The sequence below is a fragment of the Erithacus rubecula genome, assembly GCF_903797595.1.
Source record: "Erithacus rubecula genome assembly, chromosome: 9".
In the NCBI taxonomy this organism is placed as follows: Eukaryota; Metazoa; Chordata; class Aves; order Passeriformes; family Muscicapidae; genus Erithacus; species Erithacus rubecula.
In genome coordinates, this window is record NC_136660.1 from 15,883,008 (window position 1) to 15,908,537 (window position 25,530).

Sequence of the window (25,530 nt, forward strand, 5' to 3'; positions counted from 1 at the left end):
CTAAACTGGCAGGGAGCTTGTGCAGTCTGACCTGGCCAGGAGTGGATCTCTTCTATGTAATACAACTAGTGAAAAACTGGGGGTGTGCACCACTTTGAGGCTTAATACAAAGACAGTTTCCATACATCTTTACAGTTTATAAACTATTCATGTACAGCAATACTGACACTACCTTCAGTACAGCACATCCACCTTCTTTCATGTTACCCAACAGGGTAACCAATGTGGTGTGGAAAGCAACTTTATCTTCGTGTTCTCTTTGCACAACTGTACAAATTAGCATGCTAACCCTAAAAAATAGACTAATTATTTTACAAAACAATTAAGGCTTTATTAAGTCAGTATATGGAAGGTTGCAGAAAAATACATAAGACTGGTTGAGTCAGGTTGCTGATATTCTTCTTTAAACCAGGAAAAGACTTTGCAAAAAAAGATGGGAGACAAAAAGAGGATTACAGCTGCCAAATCTCATGTGATGATTCAGCAAAATAAATGAAAATCAAGACAGTTTCTTTCAGAAAATATGCAATTTTACTCCTTTTCTGGAATAGAAGTCTGGAATGACGCTCTCCACATCTTTCAGGGGGAAAAATGGACCAACATTATTTGTTGCTGGCAAAGCAAAAATGTAGAAGCAGGACAAGATATACATGAGGCAGCAAGCAAGACTCACTTGGCAAGTAAAATCCCAGGTTTGTAGGCCTCAGTATCTTACAGATATTCTATCTGTCGAGCACTGTACTAATACTCAATGTTTGCAGTTCACATCCACACCCTATTAAACTGTGGATTTCAGCCTCATGCCCTCCTTTGGACAAAGCAGGCTATTTCTAGTAACACTTCTTTATTTCTCTCTGAATTTTAGGCCTCACCAAGATGTGTGGCACAGGCTGCACTACTGTACATGCAGTACTTTCACAGTTACACTCCTAGATGCACGAGATTGCTCAGGCACAACCTGTCCTGCTTCCATGACATTTATTTCACCTCTTCAAAATGCAAACACAACTTCAAAGAGGAATCAGGCTGCTCATCTGTGCACAACTTCACATGCAAATAAATATTTTACATGAACTGAAATATTTTCCACAGTGTTTCTCTAACCGACAATTTTCAGATACTATACAAAGTTCCTGATTTTATATACTGATTTTAAATAAGCCTTACATGCTCAGGATTTTAATGTACTTCTTCGGGGTATAAGTCAAGCAAAAATGCTTTTCTCAACCATACTGAATTAGAAATTTTGCTATACAATGTAGGCTAGGTTTTGTTTATTTTTCAATGTTTTTCATGTATTTCTACTCTTACAGAGCACAGAAAATTAAAGGGAAGCAACATTAAAATTAAAATGCTACCTACTCTCTAGACCATTCTCCTGCAACAGAAACCACAGGATATTTCAGAATGTTTTATGGTTTGTCTATTTCATCATCAATTCCAACAAGTCTAGCAACAGAAGATATGAAAGCAAAGGCCATGCAGGAGCCCTGTTTCTGCATGCTCAGAATACACCATGATAAGGCCACCAGCACCCCATTGATACTATTGCCTCCATAAACAAAAGGACAACAGACAAAAAATGTTGCAATTATTATAATACAGGCAATGAGCAAGTACATTACATGCTCTGAAGCACAAAAAAAAGTTAAAGAATCACCTGACAAGTTTTCAGCTAGTTCCTGATAAACAGTTCTGTTGTATTCTGAAGTTATGCTGCTGTACTGTCTTTAGACAATGCAGATTTCAAATGATGTATCAAAGATTTCTCTTTCCTTACTATTCATTTTAAATACCCATGTCTTTATCTTACAATTATACTTACATTATTCTTCCTCCAAAGAAAGTCAAATGTGATTTCTAAAGACTAATTCAAATTTAAGATAAAGCATACAGCTGTTGATTCAATGATACTACCCATAGCTAATATCTCCAGAAACAATAGCATAGACCCAGAGCTTCATGCAGAGTCCTCTCACAATTACCTTTTACAATATTTGCTTAGAAGTCCACAACTATGAAAAAAAGGACACATAAAACACACATTATAGCACACACTGCATACTGTTCCATACTATAGCTGCATTAAAAGCTTAAGGCAGCACTTCTGTATGTCCAACATGCTGAGCACTGCTAACACCCTGTACAGCTGTGTCAGGATGAACCAGCACACCTTCCCCCAGGGAGCTGCACACTCAGAATGTGAAGGAAAAGGAAAAGGATAAGGATGTGTATTCCCACCAACAGGTCTCAAGTCTTAAAGTTAGTGAAAATTCAGTTTGAGATTACCAAATCCTAAATTTCCCCTCCCCTTCTCCAAAAGTGAGCAGAGCCTTGAGAATGTAATAAAGCCTTTTGACTGTAAGAAAAAAAAAAAAAAATCTTCCAACTGCAATCATATTTAAAACTGAAATTCATTAAAATGCAGTATTAAAGGAATATTTTGTTCAGGTTCTTTATCTTAAGATCAGTATACTACTACCAAACCCTGGTCACGTTTCATTCATGCTATTAATGCTTCCACTCCAATCTCCCACACAAGATTAAAATATCAAAATACCCAAGCAAGGAGCCAGCCTTCCAAAAAAAGGTAACTATTTCTACACCAACTATTCCTAACCTATCACATAACCTATCCAGTTAATAAACTGCACACTGTGTGAACAAGAATACTAAACCAAAATAAACTTATAATCCCTCAGAGTTCAGTAGTTTAGATGAAAAAAATCACAAGTCTTCAAAAGGAATTTGTGATTTCCATGGGTAATTGTTCAGGTAATCATTCAGAAGACCTAAAACACATCAGAATTCACTTTGTAGGGAGAGCTCAAACCCAGATAAATTCAGTGACAGCTTTATTATTTTCTCTAGAAGATGTCCAATATTAATTTAATAGTGAATAATCCCTCAAGTCAACCAGCCCTTAAAATAAACACAGTGATATGCTGAAAACCATCTCACGTCTGCATAAGCCTCACTCTAAAGCACAGGTTCAGCAACAAAACTGTACCTAAACTAGTTAAAAGAATATCTGTTTCCTAAAAATAATGAATATTAGATTAACTTTTCCATAATTAACAGCAGAACCAATAAATCCCTTTCCCTTTCAAACAATAAACACACTTCTAATCAGTTTTTAAATCCTCAAAAATGCGTGGAATGAGGCCACTTATACAAAAACTATCAATACTATTTGTCTGTTTTATTAAGAACACTTCGTAAGCTCCACCACACCTCACCTTGAGAAAACTATGTTAAGAAACTCAGCAAGTGTTCACCAGACACACTGCTCGAGAGCAAAAAAAAGTCCTGACAGTCAGAGAGACACAGTGTTTAATCACAGACACATTCAAATCCACTCCACTTGCAGGAAACAGAGATGGTTTTCAGGAAAGTCTCGCTCCAAAATCACATCTAAGCTTGTCACACGAACTTCCACTTCCTCACGCTGAAAGCCACGGGAAACAGCACTCGGATATAAAATCAGAAACCGACGAAGCACTGGTATTTTTTTCCTAGAGATTCTTTTTGGGTAATATTGCGAGCACTTCAGAAAAACTATTCTGAGGCCGACGGCGAGCGCTCAGATGGGCAGCATCTCACACAGCCACGCTTCCCGCAGCTCCGGGCAGAGCCCCCGACCCGCTCCCGGCCCCAGCCCAGCCCACGCTGTCCCTTCCCGGGGAGCGGCCCCCTCCCCGCGGGCTCTGCGCCAAGTCAGAGCAAACATCCTCCCGAGAGGAGGGCAGAGCAAACAGCGCTCTCCAAACAAAGCACGCGTACCTGCCGGGCCGTTTATCTGCTCCAGGAAAAGCTGGGACACCCCGCCCGCCGCACAAGGATGTGCAAACCGGATCAGAGACCGCGGCGGCCCTGCCCCGAGCGCCCCGAGCCGGAGCGCGGGGCCCGGCCCCGGCCCGCACGGCCCGAGCAGCGGGGCGGGCGCGGAGGGAGCCCCGCGGGTTGCAGCCGCCCGCTCCCCCCGGGGCCGCGGCCCGTGGCTCCCCGTCCCTCCCGCCCACCGAGCCGCGCTCTCCGCGCCGCCGCGGCCCGAGCGCCGCTCCCGGGGAAGCCGGGCGCCGCCTCACCGTGTGCTCGTGCTCGTCGGCGCGGGCGCGCAGCGGCAGGAGCGGCAGGAGCAGCAGCAGCAGCCCGGGCGCCGCCATCTCGGGCCTCGGCGTCCCCAGCAGGCCCCGCCGCGGCACCGGCCCGCGCCCGCCGCCGACGCCACTTCCGCCCCGCCCGCCACGTCACCCGCCCGCCCGCCGGAACCGCGGGGGCGCGCCGGGAGCGCTACGGGAGCCCGCGGGGCGCGGGCGGGCACGGAGCGCGGGAGGGAGGGGCAGCGTGCCTGGGATACGCCGCGGCCAGGGGGAGCGCCTGGGAGCGCCCTGCTTGCGGGATCGAATTGTGATTGGCATTTCGTTTTGATGGATAGAATAATCTGAGGTGTTTGGGAAGGGCAGGACGCGGGGCTGTGTATAAGTACCCTCTGCAGCAGCTGAGGGAGCTGCGGTTGTTGAGCCTGGAGAGGAGGGGGCTGAGGGGAGACCCTCATCACTCTACAAATGCCTGAAAGGAGGCTCTGGTGGGGTGGGGTCGGTCTCCTCCCAGGGAACCACTGACAGCGCAAGAGGACACGGCCTCAAGCTTGGACACCAGGCGCAATTTCCTCATTGGAAGGGGCTGCCAAGGGAGGTGGTGCAGGCACTGGCCCTGGAAGTGTTCAAGGAAAGACTGGACACGATGTCCAGTTGATACGGTGATGTTGAGGCAGAGGTTGGACTCGGTGCTCTCAGAGGTCTTTTCCGAGCTCATCAGTTCTGTGATTCAGTGAAATTCACAGGCACGTTGTCTTCTCCCCTCGCACAAGCAGCGGGAGGACACAGAGCTGCGGGTGCGGAGGCAGCACAGCCACACCTGGAGCCTGTGCAGGGTGAGGTTTCTGTCAGTGCTGCCTAAGACAGAACCCACAAACCTGCCTCCAAACTTGGACCGACCTCAAACTACAAATCCACAGGAAAAAAAAAAACCAAACCAAAGCCTCCAATCCAGAAAGCTCATGGTATTGAACACTGATTCATCAGACAACTTTTAAATTAAAGAAACACAGTAAAAAATTTCAAAGCTATTGTATACATTCTTTTTAAAAAAGGAGGGGCTATACCAACTTCTTAAGTAAAGGAAGCCAACAAATAAGCAGACAGACAACAAATGACATGAGCAGAAGGTAGGAACTCCATGCTGTTACAGGTGATTCCTACATGCTTTGCAGAAATTATGCAGAAAACAGATTTCCCTGTTACCATCATACCTATTCTAAAAGCTTTTCCTCTTGTGGTTTTACACATTCAGTCTACCTTCGCTGAACATATTTTACAAGGTATATTTATATGAAGCCTTTTCCAGAGATTCAGGAGACAGTGTATCACTGTATCAGTAGAAGCAAGGTCCCTGAAGAGATACTCGCCAAAACCCATGCAAAAACCATGCTTGCATTACACACACACACATACAGTCTTAAAAAAAGAAAACCTAGACAGTTTTGATAACACCATATGTTTCTTTCTAGTCATTGCATCTCGGTCCAAAATAGAGTAGCTTACCCTTGGGAGACAGAGAGAGGAGGCTTCAGCATCTTCAGTTTATTCAGTAATTAAATCTCAGTCAGCAACAGGGCCAACCAGAGCCATCTGCTGCAGCAGGGTTTGCAAGGCATGCTGTACAAAGAACAAACACTGCCCAGGCCTGCCAGCTGGCACCTGAGTTTGGTGGATTGGTTGCTGCCCCTACAACTGGCTAGGCCACTTAAGTTTTCACAAGCAATTTTATTATCTCTTCAGTCCTTGAACTCTGATATGCATCAGAAACCTGTCCATATTTCCCTTTTCACTTTCCCTCCCAAGCACATTCTTAAGTAACCAGCAATCACTAATCTGCATGCATGCTATTTTCTTCTCTGGTCTCTTCTGATCTTCAGTTTCGGTGCATTTCTCATCTTGGGTGGAAGCAACATACACCACGTGCTTACCAGCACAAAATACAGACATACAGCGGCTTCTTGCATTGAAATGTAAGAGGCTGAAAGCAACTAGATTAATCCAATCTGTGTGGAATACACACTTTAGTGGCTAAGCAAGTGCATTGCTGTTGGCCTGTAAGAGGCTTGAAAGACATGCCTGCATCCAGTTGTCTACCTGCATTAATAGTAAAGCCATTTTAGTGCTGCTCCTTTTTTCCTCAGTAGGGTGAGAGTCTTGCAGTGATTGGTGGTTACTGAGATCCCTCACTAATTCAGCAGCAGTGGGACAGGAACATCTGAAACTACAGCTGCATCTTCAATTTCCCTCAAGCAGTGCAGAAGGGGCCTGAACAGAATGCATAGTATATCTACAGTATGGCTCAGCTCCCCTTTTCCCAGCTCACCTCCAAACCAGAGCCCCACCAGCATCTGGCTTTATGTGATAGGTCAGGTCAGAGTAATGAAGTATCTAAGCTTCAAATGGGAGAGAAACTGTAAGGCTACTCATGAGTAATTTTTCAGCAATTCAGATATAACCATCTCTCTACAGCACAAGTAACAAATATCCAGTTCATAGCTATGGTATTAGGATCCTGCAAAGGCAAATGCTCAGATAAATCCCTCCCATACAGGACATTTGGCTATAACATGGAGGGGATGCAGAATTAAAAATTAGCTTGGGAAGATGGACTCTTGGCCTGCTTCAGTCCAATAATGCTGAAAGAAAATCTGCATGATACACATCTAATTTGCTCTTCCTTTCCTGCTTTATTACAGTTTTACCCACATCCTACAATTCTACCTTATGTTGTACCTGGCAGCTGTGAAAGCAGACAAGAAGATAGGGAATTTTTGAGCAAAGCCAGGAAGCTGTGTGCAAACCAAAGCATGTGACAGCTAAAGACAATCAAGCTGATGAATTTCTTCTTTTGGTTTCTCTCTTTTATCCCTAATTTCTTCATTTATTCTTGCTACTATTTTACTGATTTCAGCATGAAATCCTCCTTCCCTCCTTCCAATTTGAGCTAATAGTGCTAGAAACCTTGTTTCATTTCAAGAAGAGCACAGGAAGGCAGCTCTCACCTCACCACTCCCATGGCTACGGTGAACAAAAGCAAACTGTCACTGAAAGTCTCTAGTGGCAGTTACTGGAGACAGCACTGAGGTTCCTTTAAAAAATAAAATTAAAAAAAAAACAAAAAACAAAAAACAGAAAGGACACCCCTGTATCTGTTGTGCCATGTATGCATCACAACACCTACATCCCTCTGCCATCAAAAGGAGAGTGTATATGAACTACAATTTAGAGTCACCTAAATCCTATGAGTCTCATGTACAGATGATATTTAGCATATGCCTATATCCCTGAAAGCAGAAGGGTCTTTTCCACCTTCAATCAGTGCTGGTAAAGTCACAGTTGCTGTCACTTCTGCAGTTTTACACACTGGGTTTGCTACCCTACAAGAGAAAGGAACTGCAACTCTGCTCTCCTACAGATGAAGGGGAGCTGACATGATCAGAGAGAAGCTCTACATGTCCTACCTACACCTGGGGGATCACCTAACACCAATGTATCTGCCTGCTTTTCAAGCCATTCCCTCTCTTCCATCCATGAAAACCAAGCATGCAAGGATATTTAATTCTATACCCTGAATGTTATCTTGCAGGACTTCCATCTCTGTCACTCACAGGACAACCAGAGCCTTAAACTTGTCCCCCAGGGGTTGGGATATGCACAGAAGATTTCAAAGTCTGGAAGAGAGCCAAACCAGGAAGCCTCCTTAAGTTTGTAAGCCCTCAGGCAGAAAAAAGGCTGGACATAGCTGCTGGAGATTCACGTTGGTAGAAAGGAACAGTAGAGCCAGCAGAGTCCAGCCCCCAGGCTGTCTGTTCCCAATGCAGCCACCTAAAATACAGCTGGTATTTGTGAGGGGTGTGCACTGATAATTGGAGACTCCCTACTGTTTCAGGGTATGAAGTGAAATGCCCTCATATTGCTGCTGTAATGACCACATGTAAAAGACACAGAAAACAGCACTGCCACCAATTCATTCTCTAACTTGTGAGCTCAGTTATGTGCTTTTGTAACACCATACCTGCACCCTGCCTGAAAAAGGTTTAAGTACAGTTGGTTTATGATACCACAAAGGTCCCTTACCAGCTGAATTGGGAATTTTCATGGTAAATACAGCACACACACCACCCCTTGTCTGTACTCTTCAAGGAGGGAGCAGGAAAAGGAAAGGCATTTTCAAGGCTGTATGCAAAATACATTCTTGAAGACAATTTCTCATCCCCCCGTGGTTTAATTATTGCTAAAGGGGGATGCTACACCTTCTGAAAGGTCAGTATAGTTGTATCCAAAATGTTCTGCCAAGCAGTAGTGCATTCACCAGCTCCTGCTGTAATAAGCATTTTTCAAACATCTTATTTTCTTTACTTTTTGAGCATGTTTTCCAGCCAAGCCCTGGTAGACTGTATTGAGAGGTTTGGTAACAATGATTATCAGGATTTAGTTCCTAAAAGGACACATGTGCTATGTGCTTTCTTGATCAAATGGCATCTTCATGTTGGTGCAGGGCTCCCAAGACACAATCAATGTTCTTCCCAATGATGATACCTTTTCTTGAAGCCCCAAAGCACAAAACTCTTCCAACTCAAAAAAAGTTATAGAACTCAAAAAAATCCCAGTGAAAATCATGGGGAAAGTCACCAGAGCTTCAGGGAGGATGAAGGGAATTAAATCATTTGGGTCCCACTTATAAATAATTTAAGACAGCCCCAAAAAAATCTGTACAAACACATATATAAACAGGAAAAAAATTCATATTCCACAGATGTTGAGAGATTCAGCGACCCCTTGGGGGCACAGGTGGAGGATAAAAGCCTTCACAGCTTGCAGGCCTACAAAAAAACAGAGAATGAAAATGCATATAAAAGTTGTAGAAAATGGAGTTTGCAACACATTGTATGCAATAACATCATATATAAGCATACTGTACAATCAGTTGTCATACAAGAAGAAAAGCAGGCTGATTGAGCAGCAGAGCAGATGCCAAGCTGCCAGAGCACTGTTCCTATCTGAGCTATTTCTTCTGTTCTTCAGCTGCAGGATTTCTACTATTACTGGAAAGAGATGCAGTAATAGTTGGAATGAAACTTTGATATTATGTCAGCTTTCTCCCAAAATGAAGATGCAATAGGAAGAGATCAAAAGATTCAAAACCTTCTTTCAAACTAACTGCAGATAAATTCCAGCTATATCCTTGCTAAAGCCAAGCCAACAACACAGACCTTGCTGCACCCACATAGTGGCAATTACTGCTTTAACAGTTGGAGAATTTTATTAATAGCTGTACTGAGAGAACTTTTTGGGGAATAGACTTCACAGACTTGCACTGGTTAGACTAAAGGAACATTTACAAGTTATTTAAGTTTATTATCAAATCAAGTCAAAACTCTCAAACACCTTCTATAAAACCAGTGCTGCTTTCCTTGAGGGCCAGTAACATGTGTAAACATATATGCTTTGCAGAGATCTGAACTATGTAAAAATAAAGTCCAAGAGAATGCCAAAAGGACTTCCTGCTACACTACACTTTGTATGTTCCAAGAGGATATTCTCAGAAGGGTCAGGTACCAATCTCTGCCAAGGGCAGGATGCAACTCTGTTGGCACTGGCCTCCACACGACTCCACCTGGGTCAGTCTTACTATGGCAAGAGTCATGTGCTTCACTAGTGCTGCCTCTGGCTGTGCATGAACCACAGGGACAGCACTGCAACAGCCTTGTTAACAACTAGGAAACAGATTCCTCCACACACAGATGAGAAACAGTGACCTTACAATTCCTAACTGTGTGTGTAGACAGACAGCAGCCTAGTAGACTTTGCTCAAAAACGCACTCACTTTCTGCCTTGATAACTGCCTTGCCTTCTTTTCAAGGCTTCCACGTGGATTCACTGAAAGCACACATTTTGAGCTGCACTTTAGTTTTACCTGCTTGCACCTCGAGGGGGCACTCTGGGAGGCCTTTCTGGGAAAGGAAGCCTCTCTACTTGGTGGAGAACTGGGCTGCGGCTCCTTGCTGTTTCTGGGACTTCACTATCCTAAAAAGTAAAGAGAAGTGTTTACAGAACACTTGGTATCTTCACAAGAGAAGTGGCTACATTTTGGCATTTCTCTAAGTGCAATGCCAGCTGTGAGCTCTTTTTTTTTTTTTTTGCGTGAAAACAAAGGCATGTACTTAAGGAGAGCAGAGCAGTACACAGCAGAGGTGAGAGCTTACCTCACTGTCCCCTTCCATCCCACTGCTGACACTCAGTATACTCCGAGTGCTGGAGCGGTTACTTGCACTACCTGGAGTAAGCAAAAAAAAAAAACAAAACCTGATTAATAAACCCTGGTGATTTAACTTGCAAATCCCCAACTCAAGGCTCTTTCTAACGTGCTTAATTCTTGCACACATAATTAATGCTTGTGTAGATTCATTTATTTTCACTGGTTTTTTCATATGTTCAGGATCCAAACAACAGCATTTCATACAACACAGTCTACAAGACCAAGCCATTCAATTATGGTTTCTTTCTAGTTTTTTGCCTTATCCTTCTGAAAAGATCCAGTGCCAATATCATCTGGCAAATCAGACAAATATTTTCGCAAGGGTTACACACCCAACACTTATGTACATTTAAATTATCAATCCCTATATCTTTAACAACTGCATGGAGATAGATGGCTCTGAGCACTGTCATATTCATTCCTGGAGTGACTGCTTAAGTTGTTATTGTTCCAAATAAATAACTGTTTACTACCCCCTCTTACAACAATCCTCACTCATCACAAGAATTTCTCCTAGTCTATTTCCAAGCTAAAACAAGTTTGTTCAAACAACCTTCAGCACCCATCTATGCAAACCTATTTAACTGTCATGGACTCAGAGTAGGGGTTGTTTTTGCAATCAGTCATGCCAACTTTAAAGATGACATCATCTCACAAACATATCCTACACTGCTATGGCTGCTTTCAGCCATAAATAGATAACGTTCTATAGGGCTGTGAAATACTGGGACATTAACACTCAGAAACGTCTACACTGAAATGGTGGCTAGAGAGGTTTTCTCCTAAAATCCACTCCCTTCCTGCAAGCTTTGGTAAGTCTCATCAGCTGGTACAAACGGCAGCACTTAAGAGTGCTAAATACTGTGGTAGGATCCATTCTCACAATCACACCATGAGAAAGAGCCCAAGCTGCATACAGTGAGCTCTGCAGGCTTGTTAACACTTCTCTCACATGAGCTTGTATGCAAGTTACTCAGTCAGCTGCCTCTGGCATCTATTCTGGATGTATGCCAGCTGCATCTTGCCAAGTGTCACAAAGGTGGCAGCCTCGCAGGATGTCAGGTTTCCTTTCAAAGGACCAAATTATCCTAAATTATTTCTGTGAGAATTGCTCAGTCTGCAGTAAGAGCAAGAATGTAGAGATTTAATTTGCACAAATTAAACAAAATGAAAAGCAAAGATAATAAAAATATGCAGACTGCTCAAGTGACTCAAGAGGTCCCACAGTTACCAATGAAAAATGCTGTCCTTTATGTAAAATAATTGAAGAAACAACATGTAGAGACTGGTTTCCAGACTGAAATACAACAACCCTTCAGGCCAGAAGAGTACACAGCCTGCTGGCAGTCACAGCATGGGAGCATCCCTTCCAATGAGAGAGCAGTTGCCATCTACGTTTAAGAACTGAAGACAGCCTTCCCTGAGAAGGCTCAAGAGAATCTTTTGCACAGCTTTCAGGTTCTCCTGCATAGATGCAGACAAATGATGCCCAAAACACTGGATGCACACGTGTACTTGTTTTTACACTTTTGGGAACAGCTGGCTTGAGGCATGCAAGGTTTGGAGTGGCATTGTCAGTGCTGGGATTCAGGATCAGAAGGCCTGTCCCCTAGGTTGACTCCAAGGTCAGGCTTGGGAAGTGCATTCCATCCAGCTTTCCTGTAGGGACAGTAACACTCAGAGCTTGCTTACTTGTTGTGCTGGATGTGCTTTCTGTTTTCCAGTCTCCTCGTTTTAACTCCTTTTTTGGTGGAAAAAAGTTTCTCCTGGGGGTATATTCATATATTCCACATTCTGGTTTCCCCAAAGTATTATGAGAATGTCGAATGGGTACTGTAATTTCTAAATCTGGAAGGGAAAATGAACATCTCAGAATGGTCTATGCAATTACAGCCTCCAAGAGACAGTTTTACACTTAAAGACAGAATTAAACACAATTGCCTAAGGACAATTGTAAGACTGTTACCTGCACTTTTGTCTTTTTTTTGCTTCTCCATTTGCCTCCTGGTTATGCTGTCTCGTAGACGTTTCAGATTTTCCTAAAAACATCACAAGATATTTTGTTCAGGGCTTTGCATAAAGGAAGATGAGCAGCTTTCTGATACAACCAGTATTATATTTTAGCTAACTTTGCAGTCAAGCTACAACAAAGCTTGATAGACCTGGCTGAAGTCCAAACCATGTCAACAGGTTTTAACCTATTCCTTTCAGAAACCCATGTGTGCCTTTCAGAAGCCAAGTTTTTCTGGTATTCATTATGTATGTTAATCACATATTCACAGAGAGTTGCACACAAGCAGCAGATTGAGTTTAGAACTCCCTGCATTTTCTGTTTGCAATGTGACAACTAGCACAGAAACAAGACCCACCATCAGGTAACTGCACAGTTCTTTCTGTACTAATCAATAGGTAATTCTGACTGCAGGGACACAAAAGGCTGGCATGCATCCCAGAGTGTGAGGTACAACTCAGAATTCAAGGTATCCCAAATGAAGAAATGTAACTGGGAGCAAAGACTCTTCACGTGCTGCCATGTGGCAGCATATTACACCTTACAGTACAAAAAGGTAGGGAGAAAAAAGACAACTATATTCAACACGGAAATATGTACAGATCTGGGAGGAGGAAACCCTTGAATAGGTAGAAAAACAGATGAAGCAAGTGCTATACTATGAAGCAAAGTTTGGAGCAGAGACTTTGAAAGCTGCTCATGGTATGGGGCACAGAGTATGCCACTTCATGTCTTCTACATTAATTTACTTAAATAGCACTGTGTTCTTCTCTGGTAGAAGAAGAGACTCCTCTGACTGTTTCTGCGTCAGAGAACCTCTCTAAGTGAGAATCAGGAGGAGAAAAGCCTTGCCTTTGTTCTGACAACTTCCAAAACAACATCGCCCACTGGAGACCACACTGCCACAGCATGAACAAAAGGCTCCAAAAGAAGTAAGCAGTGGTTTTAAAGAGGGTGTTTCACGCTAACTTGAGAATGAAAATTTTAAACTATAACTGATAGTTCCACCGGTCATTATGCCACTGCTGCCAACAGAATGACTCCTCCTTTCTGTGAAGCCACCCAAACACCCTGCTTTTACTCATGACTGCTAGACCTAGTCCAGCTGCAAAGAAAAGTCCTGTAGCCATCAAGAGAGAAATCAGATCATCTACCAACTAGAACTTTACAGCCAATACACATCTGGGACACAGAATCTTCACTGATCTGAAATGGATGAGAATCAATGAGTTAAATGCTCATCACAGAAGTCCCCTGCCAGCACACAGGTGCTAGGTGATTTAGCAAACTGGATTTGATCCAATTCCTTGTATATAGTTCTTCAAAAACTAACAATATTACTGCAAGACAATCAGATCTGTAAAACTGCTTACTGGGAAGAGCTCCTCCATGGCAGGAGAGAACTCTGCTAGTTGGGGACTATGTTAGCAGTCTTCCTGCTTCAACCAGGCGAAAAAATGTACCCAGGGTGAGAAGCTTCTGATATATACCAGAGAGACAGCTGTATTTCTTAAACAGTAGCATGAGTCTGTACCTGCTGGAACCGGAATGATTCTGATCTCTTTTTCTGGTTCAGTTGCCACTCCTTAAAATGAAGGACAGCTTCATCCACAGTGAGGATGCCCATTTTCACTTGCTCCTGTAACGTAATCAGCTGCCGCTGACCTGGGGTTTTCATTCCAGCAAATGGATCATATATACTTGATTGAGACAGGTCCCTTACAGGCCTGACTATTGTCTCTGAAATGAGAACACCAAAAAATATTATTAAACTTGTGGCATCTACCTTCCTCACTGAATACAAAGAGATCAAGCACCATTGATCCAGCAGACATTAAATAGAAAAACAAAAAAAGAAAAAAAAAAATTACAGACAGTGTTTCCTACGAAGTGTTTTCTTCTTAGGCCATCCTACTATTTGTCAGGTCTAAAAGCCCAGCTGAGAGGTAGCCTTGTACACAAATATCTCCCAGGGTCAAGCTCTGCTCTTAAAAACATAATTAAAGAGCACAAAACGTATTCCTTAAAGTGCCCAGCTTCCTCAGCAACTCACAGAATTGAGCTTTTATCTTAGCAGTCACAAAACAAGACTCAATCTAGGTAATCTGTGTAGTTCAAGCTCAGAAACTGAAAACTCATTCTACTGATGCTGGCCTTTTCTAACTCATTTGTAACACAAAGAAGAGTTCCCAAGACATGAGATGTGCTCCCGTCACACTCTGCACTTCTAGTGCACTTCCAGTGTCACAAAAGGTCAAAAAGACTGGGTCATTTATAGAGGACTGTTATCCCCAGAGCTTTGCAAAACAGTCTATTCTGTCATATTTCATACAAATAAAACTACTATAACATATCTGGTTTTGGATTACTGAAAGATTTTTCAGGGTGAACTTCTGCCTTACCTTTCTTAATTCTTCCTCTAGGGACATAAAGATTCTCAGGTCTTTGAGCCTTCTGTGCAAAAACTGCAAAAGAAACATTCTTTAGATACTGAAATGCATCTCGTGAATACAGAAATAGCAAGGATGAATATGGTAAGCAGACACAATTTTGCACTGCATTATGGCTTCTCTTACCCTTTTAAGTCCATTGAAGGAAACAAAGATTTGTACAGTAGAATTCCCCTTCTACTGACCTCAAAGAATTTAGCTCAGCCACCTTAAGATAAATCTGGATGTGATTTCTCTATAGTCCTGTCACAGCAGGAAGAAGTCACTGAAATTACTCTCTCACACATCACTGCGGTTCTTGTTAGAATGTTCATTATATATGACCAAGATTTCCAAAGTTGACTAATGAGCTAAGAAGAACAATCTTCTTAATTTCAATAAAACTCCACCTCAGAGGGAGGTACTGAGGTATAAAATCATGTCCTATACAAATACATTTGAATCAATGATACCATTACAGATCAGCAATGTCTCAATTTTAGTTTGACCGCATCATTAACAAATCAGGATCTTTCCTACTTAGTTGGATTTGTTTATACCATTTGGAGTAATCTGTCATGCTACTGCTTTCATGAAGAGCAAGCTTAGATCTTGGGATATGACATCCCCACATTTTCAGAGTAGGCAAAAGATGAAAAAACACATGTAGAATTGCATCCCAAAGGTAACCTAACTCCAGAGTCAAATAATTAAGGGATCCAGGCATTTATTTGGCAACTAGAGCCCATGTCAATGCCATTTTACAGTTTACTGGTCTATGTTTCCACTGGTAACCAACTCACTTTTAGAGATGTACAGCTCATTGTCTGGCTGTGGAGAGCTAGATTCCGGTCTTGGAACAGGAACTGGAGGTCTGTTAGCCATTTCCTTTGGGAAAGGGTCTTGTTCCACTGAGTAGTACACATCTTCACCATACTGCTCGTGACCTCCTTCCCCAGAATCTGGTATATCCATGCTACCACCTATAACAGAGTAGAGTTTGTAAGCATAGCAACCTGGCCATTTCACTGAACACTGGTTCCCTCCAGAAACATCATGTACCACATTCTTACCAAGCTGGACATTTCACAGCCAAAACCATCCAGTTTTGCAGTGCCCTAAACGTAACAAAGACCTTCACGACAGGACTTGATAATGTCAGTAACATCTAGTAGCATGTAACCATTTGCCACTATGCCTGTACCATCTGTTTTGAAGAAATAGTGAAAAATCTCCTAACTCTCTTTAAGAATTTGAGGAACAGTTAGTTTAATCAATTTCAGTTAATTAACATACTTTAGTAGTGAATAAATCAAACAGACCAATGGTTTCCAAAAGCTATGTGTGATGGTCTGTGAAGTACTACAGAGAATTAGTCCTTTGTCTAAAAAAAGCAATCAGTGTGGGCTATCTTCTATCCTTGAGAGTTCATGAAGAAATTTCAGGTTCTGTTTCATTGCTTTAACTGTACCACTGCCATTTTTCCCTCAAAATAGGTCTCACCTTCTAAAAACTTGCGGAGCATTGAGTCTTTTGTAGTTAGAGAAACTTCATCTCCAGCAACTGGAGCGTCTGGTTTGGATTGAAGCATCTCTACATCTGAAAAAAAAAAAATGGAACAATGTAATACAATATAACAAACTGGACTTTTACTTTATGGTGACAATCAAAGAAGATGGGCAAATGACCAGGCTTCTAAGTTGCTATGTTCAGTCTACTCTGCACAAAGTTTTCCCAGCTGCCTGATGCTTACACTTGAGAGTGACTCACAATGCTATTGAGAAGTTCTGACAAAGCTTCAAGCAGGCACTGAATTTTGGCTATTCTTGAGCATGTGTTGGCCAGGTGAAAGTTTTGGCCTCTGTACAGTGCTCTAGAGAGGAAACGGTGTGATTTCGAAAAACAAGACATTAAAAGCAACTTTCCCATGACACATAAATAGTGGTTTTTTTATTGGAATAAAGTCAAAACAGTTGTATGAGTTAATTACTTGGATCTGTAAGGTGTTTAAAGGGTCAAATGATAATTTGGTATTGAGAAAGGACTGACAGCATACAATAAGATACTTTGTTATTTCAGTGTTTAGACATAAAGAATTCTGATTTTAAAGAAAAAAGGTCAACTTCATCATAATGCTAAAACCAATCATAAAACTAAAATAAAATGTTAGGAAACCATGTTCCTAATGATATTAAAATCAAGAAGGATATAAATGGATTTCTGAGGTCTATTGGTCTAAATGGATTTTTGAGGCATATCTATTTCTATGCCATACATCCACTGCTATGTAAGCTAGATAGTTTGGGTTACATGTGAGAATATTAGATACTTTTAAGTCATTACAATGGCTCCAGTCCTCTGTTACCTTATTCTCAAACAAGTTCCTGCCAGAAAAATCGACCCTGGGGTACCTAATTTTCCTTTGATCAATCTCTGAAAAACTGTGGTGGAAGCACATCTTGATAACATTGAAGGGGCACACTACTACAGTATGGCTACAACTAAAATAGGTCTAGTATTATCCTCTACACCACAGCCATATCTACTCACATAAGGGAAATTCCTAGAAAAAGTGCTTCAAAATAAGTTATGATTTCCTAGTGAGCCATCCTCCAAAACCTTCAAGACGGGTACAAAAACTTAAATCCTTTATTTGTGATAAACCAGCCAGCACTCCCATTAATTTCTGTGAGGGTTTGCCTGTGTGCTGGTATTCTAAATGACATTGAAACACTTTCACTTTGAGAGAATCAATCTAGGTGCTGAGAACTGTGCCAGTTTAAACTTAACTGTTATGATACAGGTAGACTTTAAGCACTGTTCAGACAAGCTGTGAATATTTTTCAGGCAAAGACTAACAGACCAGGTAAGGAAAATAGAGTATTTCCATAAAAATCTGCTGAATGGAAGGCAGCAGAGCTTTGTGTGCAGAGGCAACACACTAGAACTCCAGAAGAAGCAGGAAAGAGAGCCTTTTCAGATTCCAGTCCAAAAGTGTGAAATTATAGGGAGCTCAGTTTGCAAGAAAATTCCGTGCATAGTTTTTGGGAGATGTGGGCATTTCAGGCCTGGAAGAAGGGAAGTTTGGCTTAGTAGTGTTGAGCTTGTTTTTTAACCCTCCACAGGCTTAGTCAATCAACCCCATTCAGAAGAGCACTGGTTACAGGCAGACCTACCAAGCATTTACAAACTCTCACTCTCATTACTGCAAACAAGAGCAGCTTTGTTCCTTACAAGTCCAACCTGATTTACTGCGTATCTCCACCTAAAGGCAGAATAATCCTGGTTTTGGTAGCAAAACTATTCCTACAGTGGTCAACAACCCTTGGCAGAAAAGAGTTTAAGATTTCAAGGAAAGAATCAACACAGTCTTCTGGACTTCATAATCAACAAAAATGTGTTTTACAGTATAATTAAATCTAAGAGAGGACAAAAAGAGTCCAGGACCGATACAGCCCATAAGCACAAGTGTATCAAAAAGAAAGCTTTTCCCCTGAGGCAGCACACTCAAAAACTGCAGAAATACTAGAAGTCCTTAAAGTACCTTAAGGAGATATTTAAATTATAAGAAGTTAAGTTCTCTGCTCATTATGGGAATCATAAAATAGATCAGTGGGATGAAGTCAGACCAAACAGACAGGTGAATAAGAACAGCAAATTTATAATTGCTTAACATAGGTACTTAATTTGGTATTTTTAATTGGCCTCACTGAATATTAATGCAATAGTGAAAAAACTAAACATATGCATATTTATCAGAATAAGCTCTTCATTTTTAGTAATAAACCAAGTAGATTAGAAAAACAATTTTTTCATTTGTAATCTTTTCAGAACATATTTCCAGATGTTCACTTTCTTTCGCTCTCAAGTTGTTGAGCTAGAATCTCAGCTCTTGTTTTTCAGTTTCCCAGCTGTCAGTAAAATCACACCTTACATACTGTTCTTTTCTGTCAGTCTCAGAATGTTCCTAGGAACCCAGTCCTCAGGAGGAAAAAGCAGGACATGGTAGAAAAATTAGTCTCATTTCTATATGTTAATTTATTTTTTCAGGGAGTCCTCAAAACACTAAAGAAACAGCTCTTGATCTGGTGCATTAGTGATTAAAAAAAGGTATAAAGCAATTTTATCTGTCAGTCAGTGTTAGAACTGCAGCACAATCTCCTTGTGGTGAGTGCAGAAAAGCTGTAACTGAGGCACTACTGTGTGTAAGAGACAGGACTCTGAGCAATCTGATCTAAAGATTGCAGAGGGCTTGGACCAGGTGAGCTTTAGAGGTACCTTCTCACCCAAACCTTCCCATGATTCTGTAATTCTATGAATATACATACAGAGATCTTCTGGGGCACCCGGGACAAATCCAGCCATGGATTCATAGAGCTCTTCATCGGAGCCTGGATTCAAGGAGCATTTCATTAACAGATCAGTGGACAGATGAGCCATGGACTCGTAAACAGACTCATCCTCCTCGCCTTGCATCAGCTCTTCCTTAATGTGACTCTTCAGCATATCTGCAGTTTCCTGGAGAGGAAGGAGGGCAAGAAAAAAAAATCAAATCTCTTAAATAAAGCATCTTGAGAATAAAAGCAAATGAAAGATAATTCACTTTTTCATCAATGATAGAAAAAACATCTGAAGACAGCTCATTCCCAAAGATTAAGGCTTCTCAAGTGTCTTAAATCCCCACTACAGCTGTCTGGGACAAACTTTGAGATCTATTTGCAATTTAACAATCTATGTGCTGACACATTCTGAGTAGCCATTGCAGCCTCTCACCCCATCACATTCATGTTTTACCCAATGTCTGCAAACTCCCAGAACATAAGCACAGCTCACTCTAAAAATACAAATGCTGGTCAAAGACTATTTTGGGGCATGCACAGCTAACCATAAGGGGTGAAGCTTATCATATGCAGAGCACCTGCAAAATAGCAAAGTTTTAGCTTTGATGTAGATTCAGTTTCAGTTTCTTGGCATTAGCAGCAGCATGTAACACCCAGAGTGGGAGTACATAGACCCTTTTCTGTGATATTAACAGGAAACCTCACAGCAGACAGCAGTTCATGTAATACAGGCAACTTCACAGAAAAGCAGAATCCTTTCTTAGCATTTGCAACATAGAACAGGTGGGGAAGGCAGAGCTTTAACAAATCACACACAAGGAAGCAAAATGTAAAGCTCCATCCCATTCTCCTTCTCAAATTCCAATTATGTCACAATCTCAGTCATCTTAACAGCTGCAATACTACAAGATATTCTTCCATCCACAAATGCCAATTCATAGGTCCTCAATCCACAGGGCATGTGTGTCAAAGCTATCTACAGATGCTTCCCTCCACAGTCAAAATGGGTAAGGCCAGTAGTTCATGCAATGCTTCACAGAGGTGCAAAGGAACCTTTGCCAGAGAGAGAATTAGGTGGGTAAGGAGGTTTACTGGGATTTTCAGACATCCATACTACTAGTGATAGCGATCACTACCTTGCAGTGGTCACACTGTTGCAGGTGATTTGTGTGCTCTGTACCGTGCTGCACAGACAGCTTGATGGTCAGTAAGGAGCACCTACTCCTAAACACAGCTCTGTCACTGTGCTAGTTGAAAGAATTTGGGAGGAGCACAGTACTGCAATGAGAGGTTGGAAGGACTTCTTGCACATCTCTTACTTACCCCAATGCAAAGATTTTTATCACACAATTTATAGTTTCTGCAGCACTCCTGATCTCAGATTATTAAATTACTTTTATTTAGCTCTAATGTATAATGTCAAGAAACAAGGCCCAAGTCCAAGAACTACCTACGCCTCCTAAATAGGGCTTAAACACTAGAGCAATTGGCTGGCAGATCTATCACCCAGCACTCAGACAATGTTAAGGACAATGAAACATAACTTTTCAACCTAAAGCGAAGGCAAATAGAATTCATGTGACCTAAGTCAAGGAGCTCCTTGTTATTCTGAAGCATACAGGCCAGAAACAGCTCAAATTGAAACAGAAGAAGAAACTCTGTGCATACCCAAGTACTGCACAGAAACAGCTGCTTGGTGCAGCTGGAGCCAGGTCCATGTCATAATCTGGAAAAATCAGAGTGCTGTTTTCTGGGGGTGGGATTAGCTCAAAGAGAAATGAACTGTCTGTTGGGATCCTTGATAGTACAAATAGGGAATGGACAGCTATACCAATGCAGGGAGAAATGGGTATCAAGTGGAACAAGCAGACTACACAGATCAGCTGTGAATGAGCTAGTAAGCAATCCTGACCACACTACAACTAAGAGAGCACCTGAGATTGCATCTTCCCAAACACATTCTGTTCTCATATTACTCCCTAAAGTAAGACAGATGAAGGGGCTCTTTTCCCAGGATCAGAATTAAAAGAGCACACTAGGCACCAACCACATCCCTGCAGAAACTTCATTAGATGGATGGAGGAATGGAAGTCAGCATGGCAGTCTTTGCTTCCATCTTACTTGCTCTGTGCAAAATCCCCAGGAACTTCCCTGGCTCCAGAGACACACCTAACTCTCCAGCCTGCAAGTTTTCAGTGTGGCTGGATGTCTGTGTTCTACACCCTCCTACAACACACTTTATCACCCATCACTCCTGCTGAAGCAACACTAAGTGCCAAGCTCAGGCCAGAGCCTGCACCCAGGGTGTGATAAAGCAGAAAAACTGCTCAGCTCCTCTTACCACATATTCATCAATGAATTGGCGGAGATCCTTAAAGCCATGCTTTTCTGCTATGGTGTTTGGATAGTGGCCATACTTGTTGGCTACGCTGTAGGCCTGCAGTGCTCCAGGGCATGTAAGCAGCAAGGCAGTAAGGTTCTTCAGCCCATATCTTGCAGAGAAGTGAAGCAGTGTTGGCAACTCCTCATCCCTCTGATCTGTGAGAACAGGACACATTAGAACCTCAGTTTTTCTCTAGTAGCAACAGAGCCAGTAGGTGGGAAAAAGACAGAGCAAACACACAGACCAAAGCAGCTGTGAAATCTGTGAAAGCATATATATGGTTTCAAAATCAAGCTAGCAGCACAAATTATCTCATGCATCTCCAGGTTTAAGTCCTATAACCTTAAGTGGGGAATATGGCACTGCAATAGCTTAAATATATGTAGGATCACAAATTTGCAAGGACTTCTTAGACCATCATTACAAAAAGACAGCATACCAACCCAACTGCTCAGTGCCCACTGTGTCATTTAGAGTTATGGAGTTTGGGGAAAAGGACTGGGCTGTAGAGAAATGGCACATGAGACAGAAGAACAAAGCAGAAAATCTGGGAAACATTTGGGGAGCATCATCTTTTCACTCTGTTTTGAGGCTGTCTACATAGCAGCATCTGCCACAGTGCAGGGAAGTGAGAATGATACATGTAATAAAAAAAAGGGTCACCTGACTCAAATGGCAATCCCCTTTCTATAGACATAATCAAATTTAGCTTCCTGGTTGAGATCCAAGGTTTTTGCAACAGCCTGTGCAGGTCCCACGCATTGCAGTGTTAAGGTGCTTCAAGGTAAAGCAATTGATACAAAGAAAAGCTAAAAATAAACCAAGAGTCTTTAAACTTACTTGCTGTCATATCTTCTTCTTCCAGCTGGTTGATTCCAAACAGGTGTAGACCACTGGCAGGAATGTTCTTCTTGAGTGACTCAGTCAACAATTTGTCCAGGGCTTCTATGCTGTATGGCACAATTTTAAAGGCCTACAGATAAATGGAAAGCACTTTTGTTTAGTAGAGTCTGGATCCAGTAAAGGTGAGATTTATATGATGGTCTTATTATTTAACACAGTCAGAAAACAGTAGGTATAAACACAGAAGGTAGAAATGTTCAGGTCAAATAAAGAACTTGGATTGCTTTCTGGTGCAGAAACAGAGTATCATCAACCTTAATAGATGAGAACCCTATGCTCCACAAGACAGAGCACAATGAGAAAGTCACTCATGCAACTGGAAGTACAGAAAACTTGCTTCCTACTTTCTTGGCAGGTATATACTTACTTCTGAAACTTCTGTTCCAATGAAATGTCACTCTTGCTTTAAGTATGCACTAGTCCATTTTAAATTATTCAGGTACACACTCTGGGTTTGGCTTTTGAACTGGTTCTTTACTAATGGGAAGCAAGCACATTCCCTAAGGAGAGGCACCAACCAGTACCAACTGCTTCACAACTTGAACTAAAAAGCAAGGGAAAGAGTCTTCCCTGCCCCAGGTATGTTGGTTTCTAACAAGGCTACTCTCTAGGTTTCCACTACATGGCAGATCAGGAACAGGCAGGCAGGCAATAGGGCAACACAGCAGAAAACTTCTTGTGCAAGCTTTACCCCACCATTAGGGTTCAGATACCCCAACTGAGCAGAACAGAATAGGGAAACTGAGTGGCTGCATTGAAAAAGACTCAACAAAACATTTTATGTTACTCTGCTTCCTCCAACATGAATCTTTGCTACTATTTGCATCTTTTATTTAGTAACGCCTAGGTACAAATTCTAAAACAATTTATTTCTTTATGGTACTTTCTGTTATATCAAGTTCTGTCATTCCAATCTTTTGAAGTCATCAAGGTCTAAATGTGGGTGTTGATCTGCTGCATTTTTTTTCTTAGTTTGATAACCTGACTCAGCCAGCTATGTGCTCCAGAGACAGAAAAAAACACCCATGCTTTCAATAAAAGGGGACATTAGAGTTAGGTGAAAATCCCTAAATAACCTTACATTTCTTCATTTCAGAAGAGCTACTTCATGGCAAGTACTTCTGCTCATGCCTACTTGTCTAGCCTCTGAAAGAGCTGGTTTCCAAAGCAGCTGTTTGCTAAAGTCCTTACCTGGCACATGAACTGTACAGGGTTGGCTGCATTAGCCAACAGATTGCTGATTTCCTCCATGTCAGTATGGTAAGTGACACTTGTTTCTCCCACTATCAAGTCCCCTGAATATATCTGCAGAGGCACTGTCCCAGAGGTTAAATCTTTGAAAAGAAAGAGCAAAAGTCACCATTAGCACAAACAATGGGCATGAGCTTCCATGACATCCTGTGAGGATAGGAGGAGTTTGGATATACTGCCAGACAGATACCAAGACAGTTTCTGCTATACTGAATTAATGAGAAGTCATGAAGACAGTCATGATCTTAGAACACTAGGTATGAAAGTACTTTGGAACTACCCTCTATACAGCAGTGTCAATGCACATAACCTGCTAGGTCCTCTGCTAACAGTAGACTGTACCACTAAAGTTAAAAGTGCTCCACCTTGAATGAGAAAACCTCACATTTCTCCACCCCTGGATTCTCTGGAGCCATAAAGCCATACCATAGATACAAAGAGCTGGGGAAGAAGGGGAGAGAGATCAGAAAAGTCACTAGAGATTTTGCAACCTCTGTCAGCCTCGCTAGTCTCTGAATAAAAACAAAGGAATCTTTCTCTTTGAAACACAGATATTTTGGATCCCACTAAAATTAGTCTTTCCATGTTAACAACTCAGGAAATGATGAAACAGTTAATAACACAAAGTAATTAAAATTCTTTCTCTTACTGTTAGAAACTTCAGACCTTACATTGTACACTCCATCAATGTAAAGGTCATGTTTATAATTGAAAGTAAAAGTTAGTTTCCAGGTCAGTGTTTATATCATAAGTCTTGACTTAAAACAGATTAAATTAAGCCTTTATACGTTCATGAGGTCACCTTCTTTAAATCAACCCATTTCACTGACTTTATGGTAGTTGCTATAATGACTATTAGTCTCTATTCTCAGAGAAAACGGCACAGTGACTCTTCAAGAAGACATACCAAAATAGATTAAATAAAACAATGCTGGGAAAAATAATATCAATCTTTAAGGCTCTGAAATCATGCCTTTAAAGTTCAGAACCTAAAGTTTAGACTACCTTCAGTTTTGTGAATGTAAATATTAAGAGTGACAGAACATACCTAAATTAAAAGGCAAGCCAGAATAGTTTCAGCTCTGATCACAGAGATCACTACACATTAAACATATGCTGTTATAGCCATGTAATTATTCACTGGGACTTACCTTCTCTCTTGGTGCCCTGCCAATGCTAATATGGTGGTGCTTATAACACACAGCTAAGTTCAAAGTGCTCTACAAGATGCAATCTGTTTTCAGAACTCCCAGCAAGGTGTTTCCACCCTGCAACCCTACTGCTGCTGAAGGGAAAACAGAACCCACAAGCAGAAGTCTCTCTCAGTTCCTCATCAAAAGTATCACAGGTGAGAATGTAAGTTCAAGATTTTCTGGACCCAAGTTTTTCTGCATTATAATCTTCACCCTTATTCCCCTGGCACTTCTCAGGACAGGCAGGTTGGGATAGAAAGGATGCAACAGTGAAGGAGAGGGGGGAAAAAAGTAAAATCTCAGTCCATCTTACTTGGAGCCTTCACAGAGATTGTGTACTCATTCTCCATCTCAGCCAGCACACGCACAGAGGACGCATTCTCTGGATAAAATTCAACTTCAGTTTTCATTTCACGATCTAGTTTACATTTCATGATAATATAAACTGTTGTCTGCACCTAAGACAAAAGGCATTAAAATACACAGTGTCAAAATAAAAACACTTACTTTATTAAGTCCATTTTCTAGGGATTTTGTTCACATTGCAACTAACACATCAATTACCATCTATCATTTTTTGTTTTTTCACATTTTTGAATTGTTTTCAGGAGCATCTTCCAGTCACAAACTAAATGGGCAGGTGGGTTCTGCTACAGCT

The 25,530-nt window shown here is 41.6% G+C and overlaps 2 protein-coding genes across 4 annotated transcripts in view; both read right to left on the reverse strand.

Moving 5' to 3' along the window:
- The window catches only part of TM9SF3 (transmembrane 9 superfamily member 3), a 44,929-nt gene extending 40,690 nt beyond the window's left edge, over positions 1-4,239 (reverse strand). For both annotated transcript variants that reach the window (XR_013775166.1, XM_079312843.1), the window contains exon 1: positions 4,089-4,239. Coding sequence is in view for 1 of the 2 variants with exons in the window: in XM_079312843.1 (XP_079168969.1) it covers positions 4,089-4,166 (78 nt within the window). In the remaining variant the exon portion in view is untranslated. The remainder of the gene's footprint in view (positions 1-4,088) is intronic.
- A 2,622-nt stretch (positions 4,240-6,861) lies between these two features.
- PIK3AP1 (phosphoinositide-3-kinase adaptor protein 1) overlaps positions 6,862-25,530 on the reverse strand; it is a 36,669-nt gene continuing 18,000 nt past the window's right edge. For both annotated transcript variants that reach the window (XM_079312820.1, XM_079312819.1), the window contains exons 4-17: positions 25,186-25,330; positions 23,620-23,762; positions 22,366-22,498; positions 21,484-21,680; positions 19,131-19,320; positions 16,306-16,401; positions 15,606-15,785; positions 14,776-14,838; positions 13,908-14,113; positions 12,329-12,401; positions 12,055-12,210; positions 10,310-10,380; positions 10,021-10,130; positions 6,862-8,926 (exon numbers count right to left, since the gene is read on the reverse strand). In XM_079312820.1, coding sequence (XP_079168946.1) covers positions 8,872-8,926; positions 10,021-10,130; positions 10,310-10,380; positions 12,055-12,210; positions 12,329-12,401; positions 13,908-14,113; positions 14,776-14,838; positions 15,606-15,785; positions 16,306-16,401; positions 19,131-19,320; positions 21,484-21,680; positions 22,366-22,498; positions 23,620-23,762; positions 25,186-25,330 — 1,818 coding nt within the window. In that variant the 3' untranslated portion in view covers positions 6,862-8,871. The remainder of the gene's footprint in view (positions 8,927-10,020; positions 10,131-10,309; positions 10,381-12,054; positions 12,211-12,328; positions 12,402-13,907; positions 14,114-14,775; positions 14,839-15,605; positions 15,786-16,305; positions 16,402-19,130; positions 19,321-21,483; positions 21,681-22,365; positions 22,499-23,619; positions 23,763-25,185; positions 25,331-25,530) is intronic.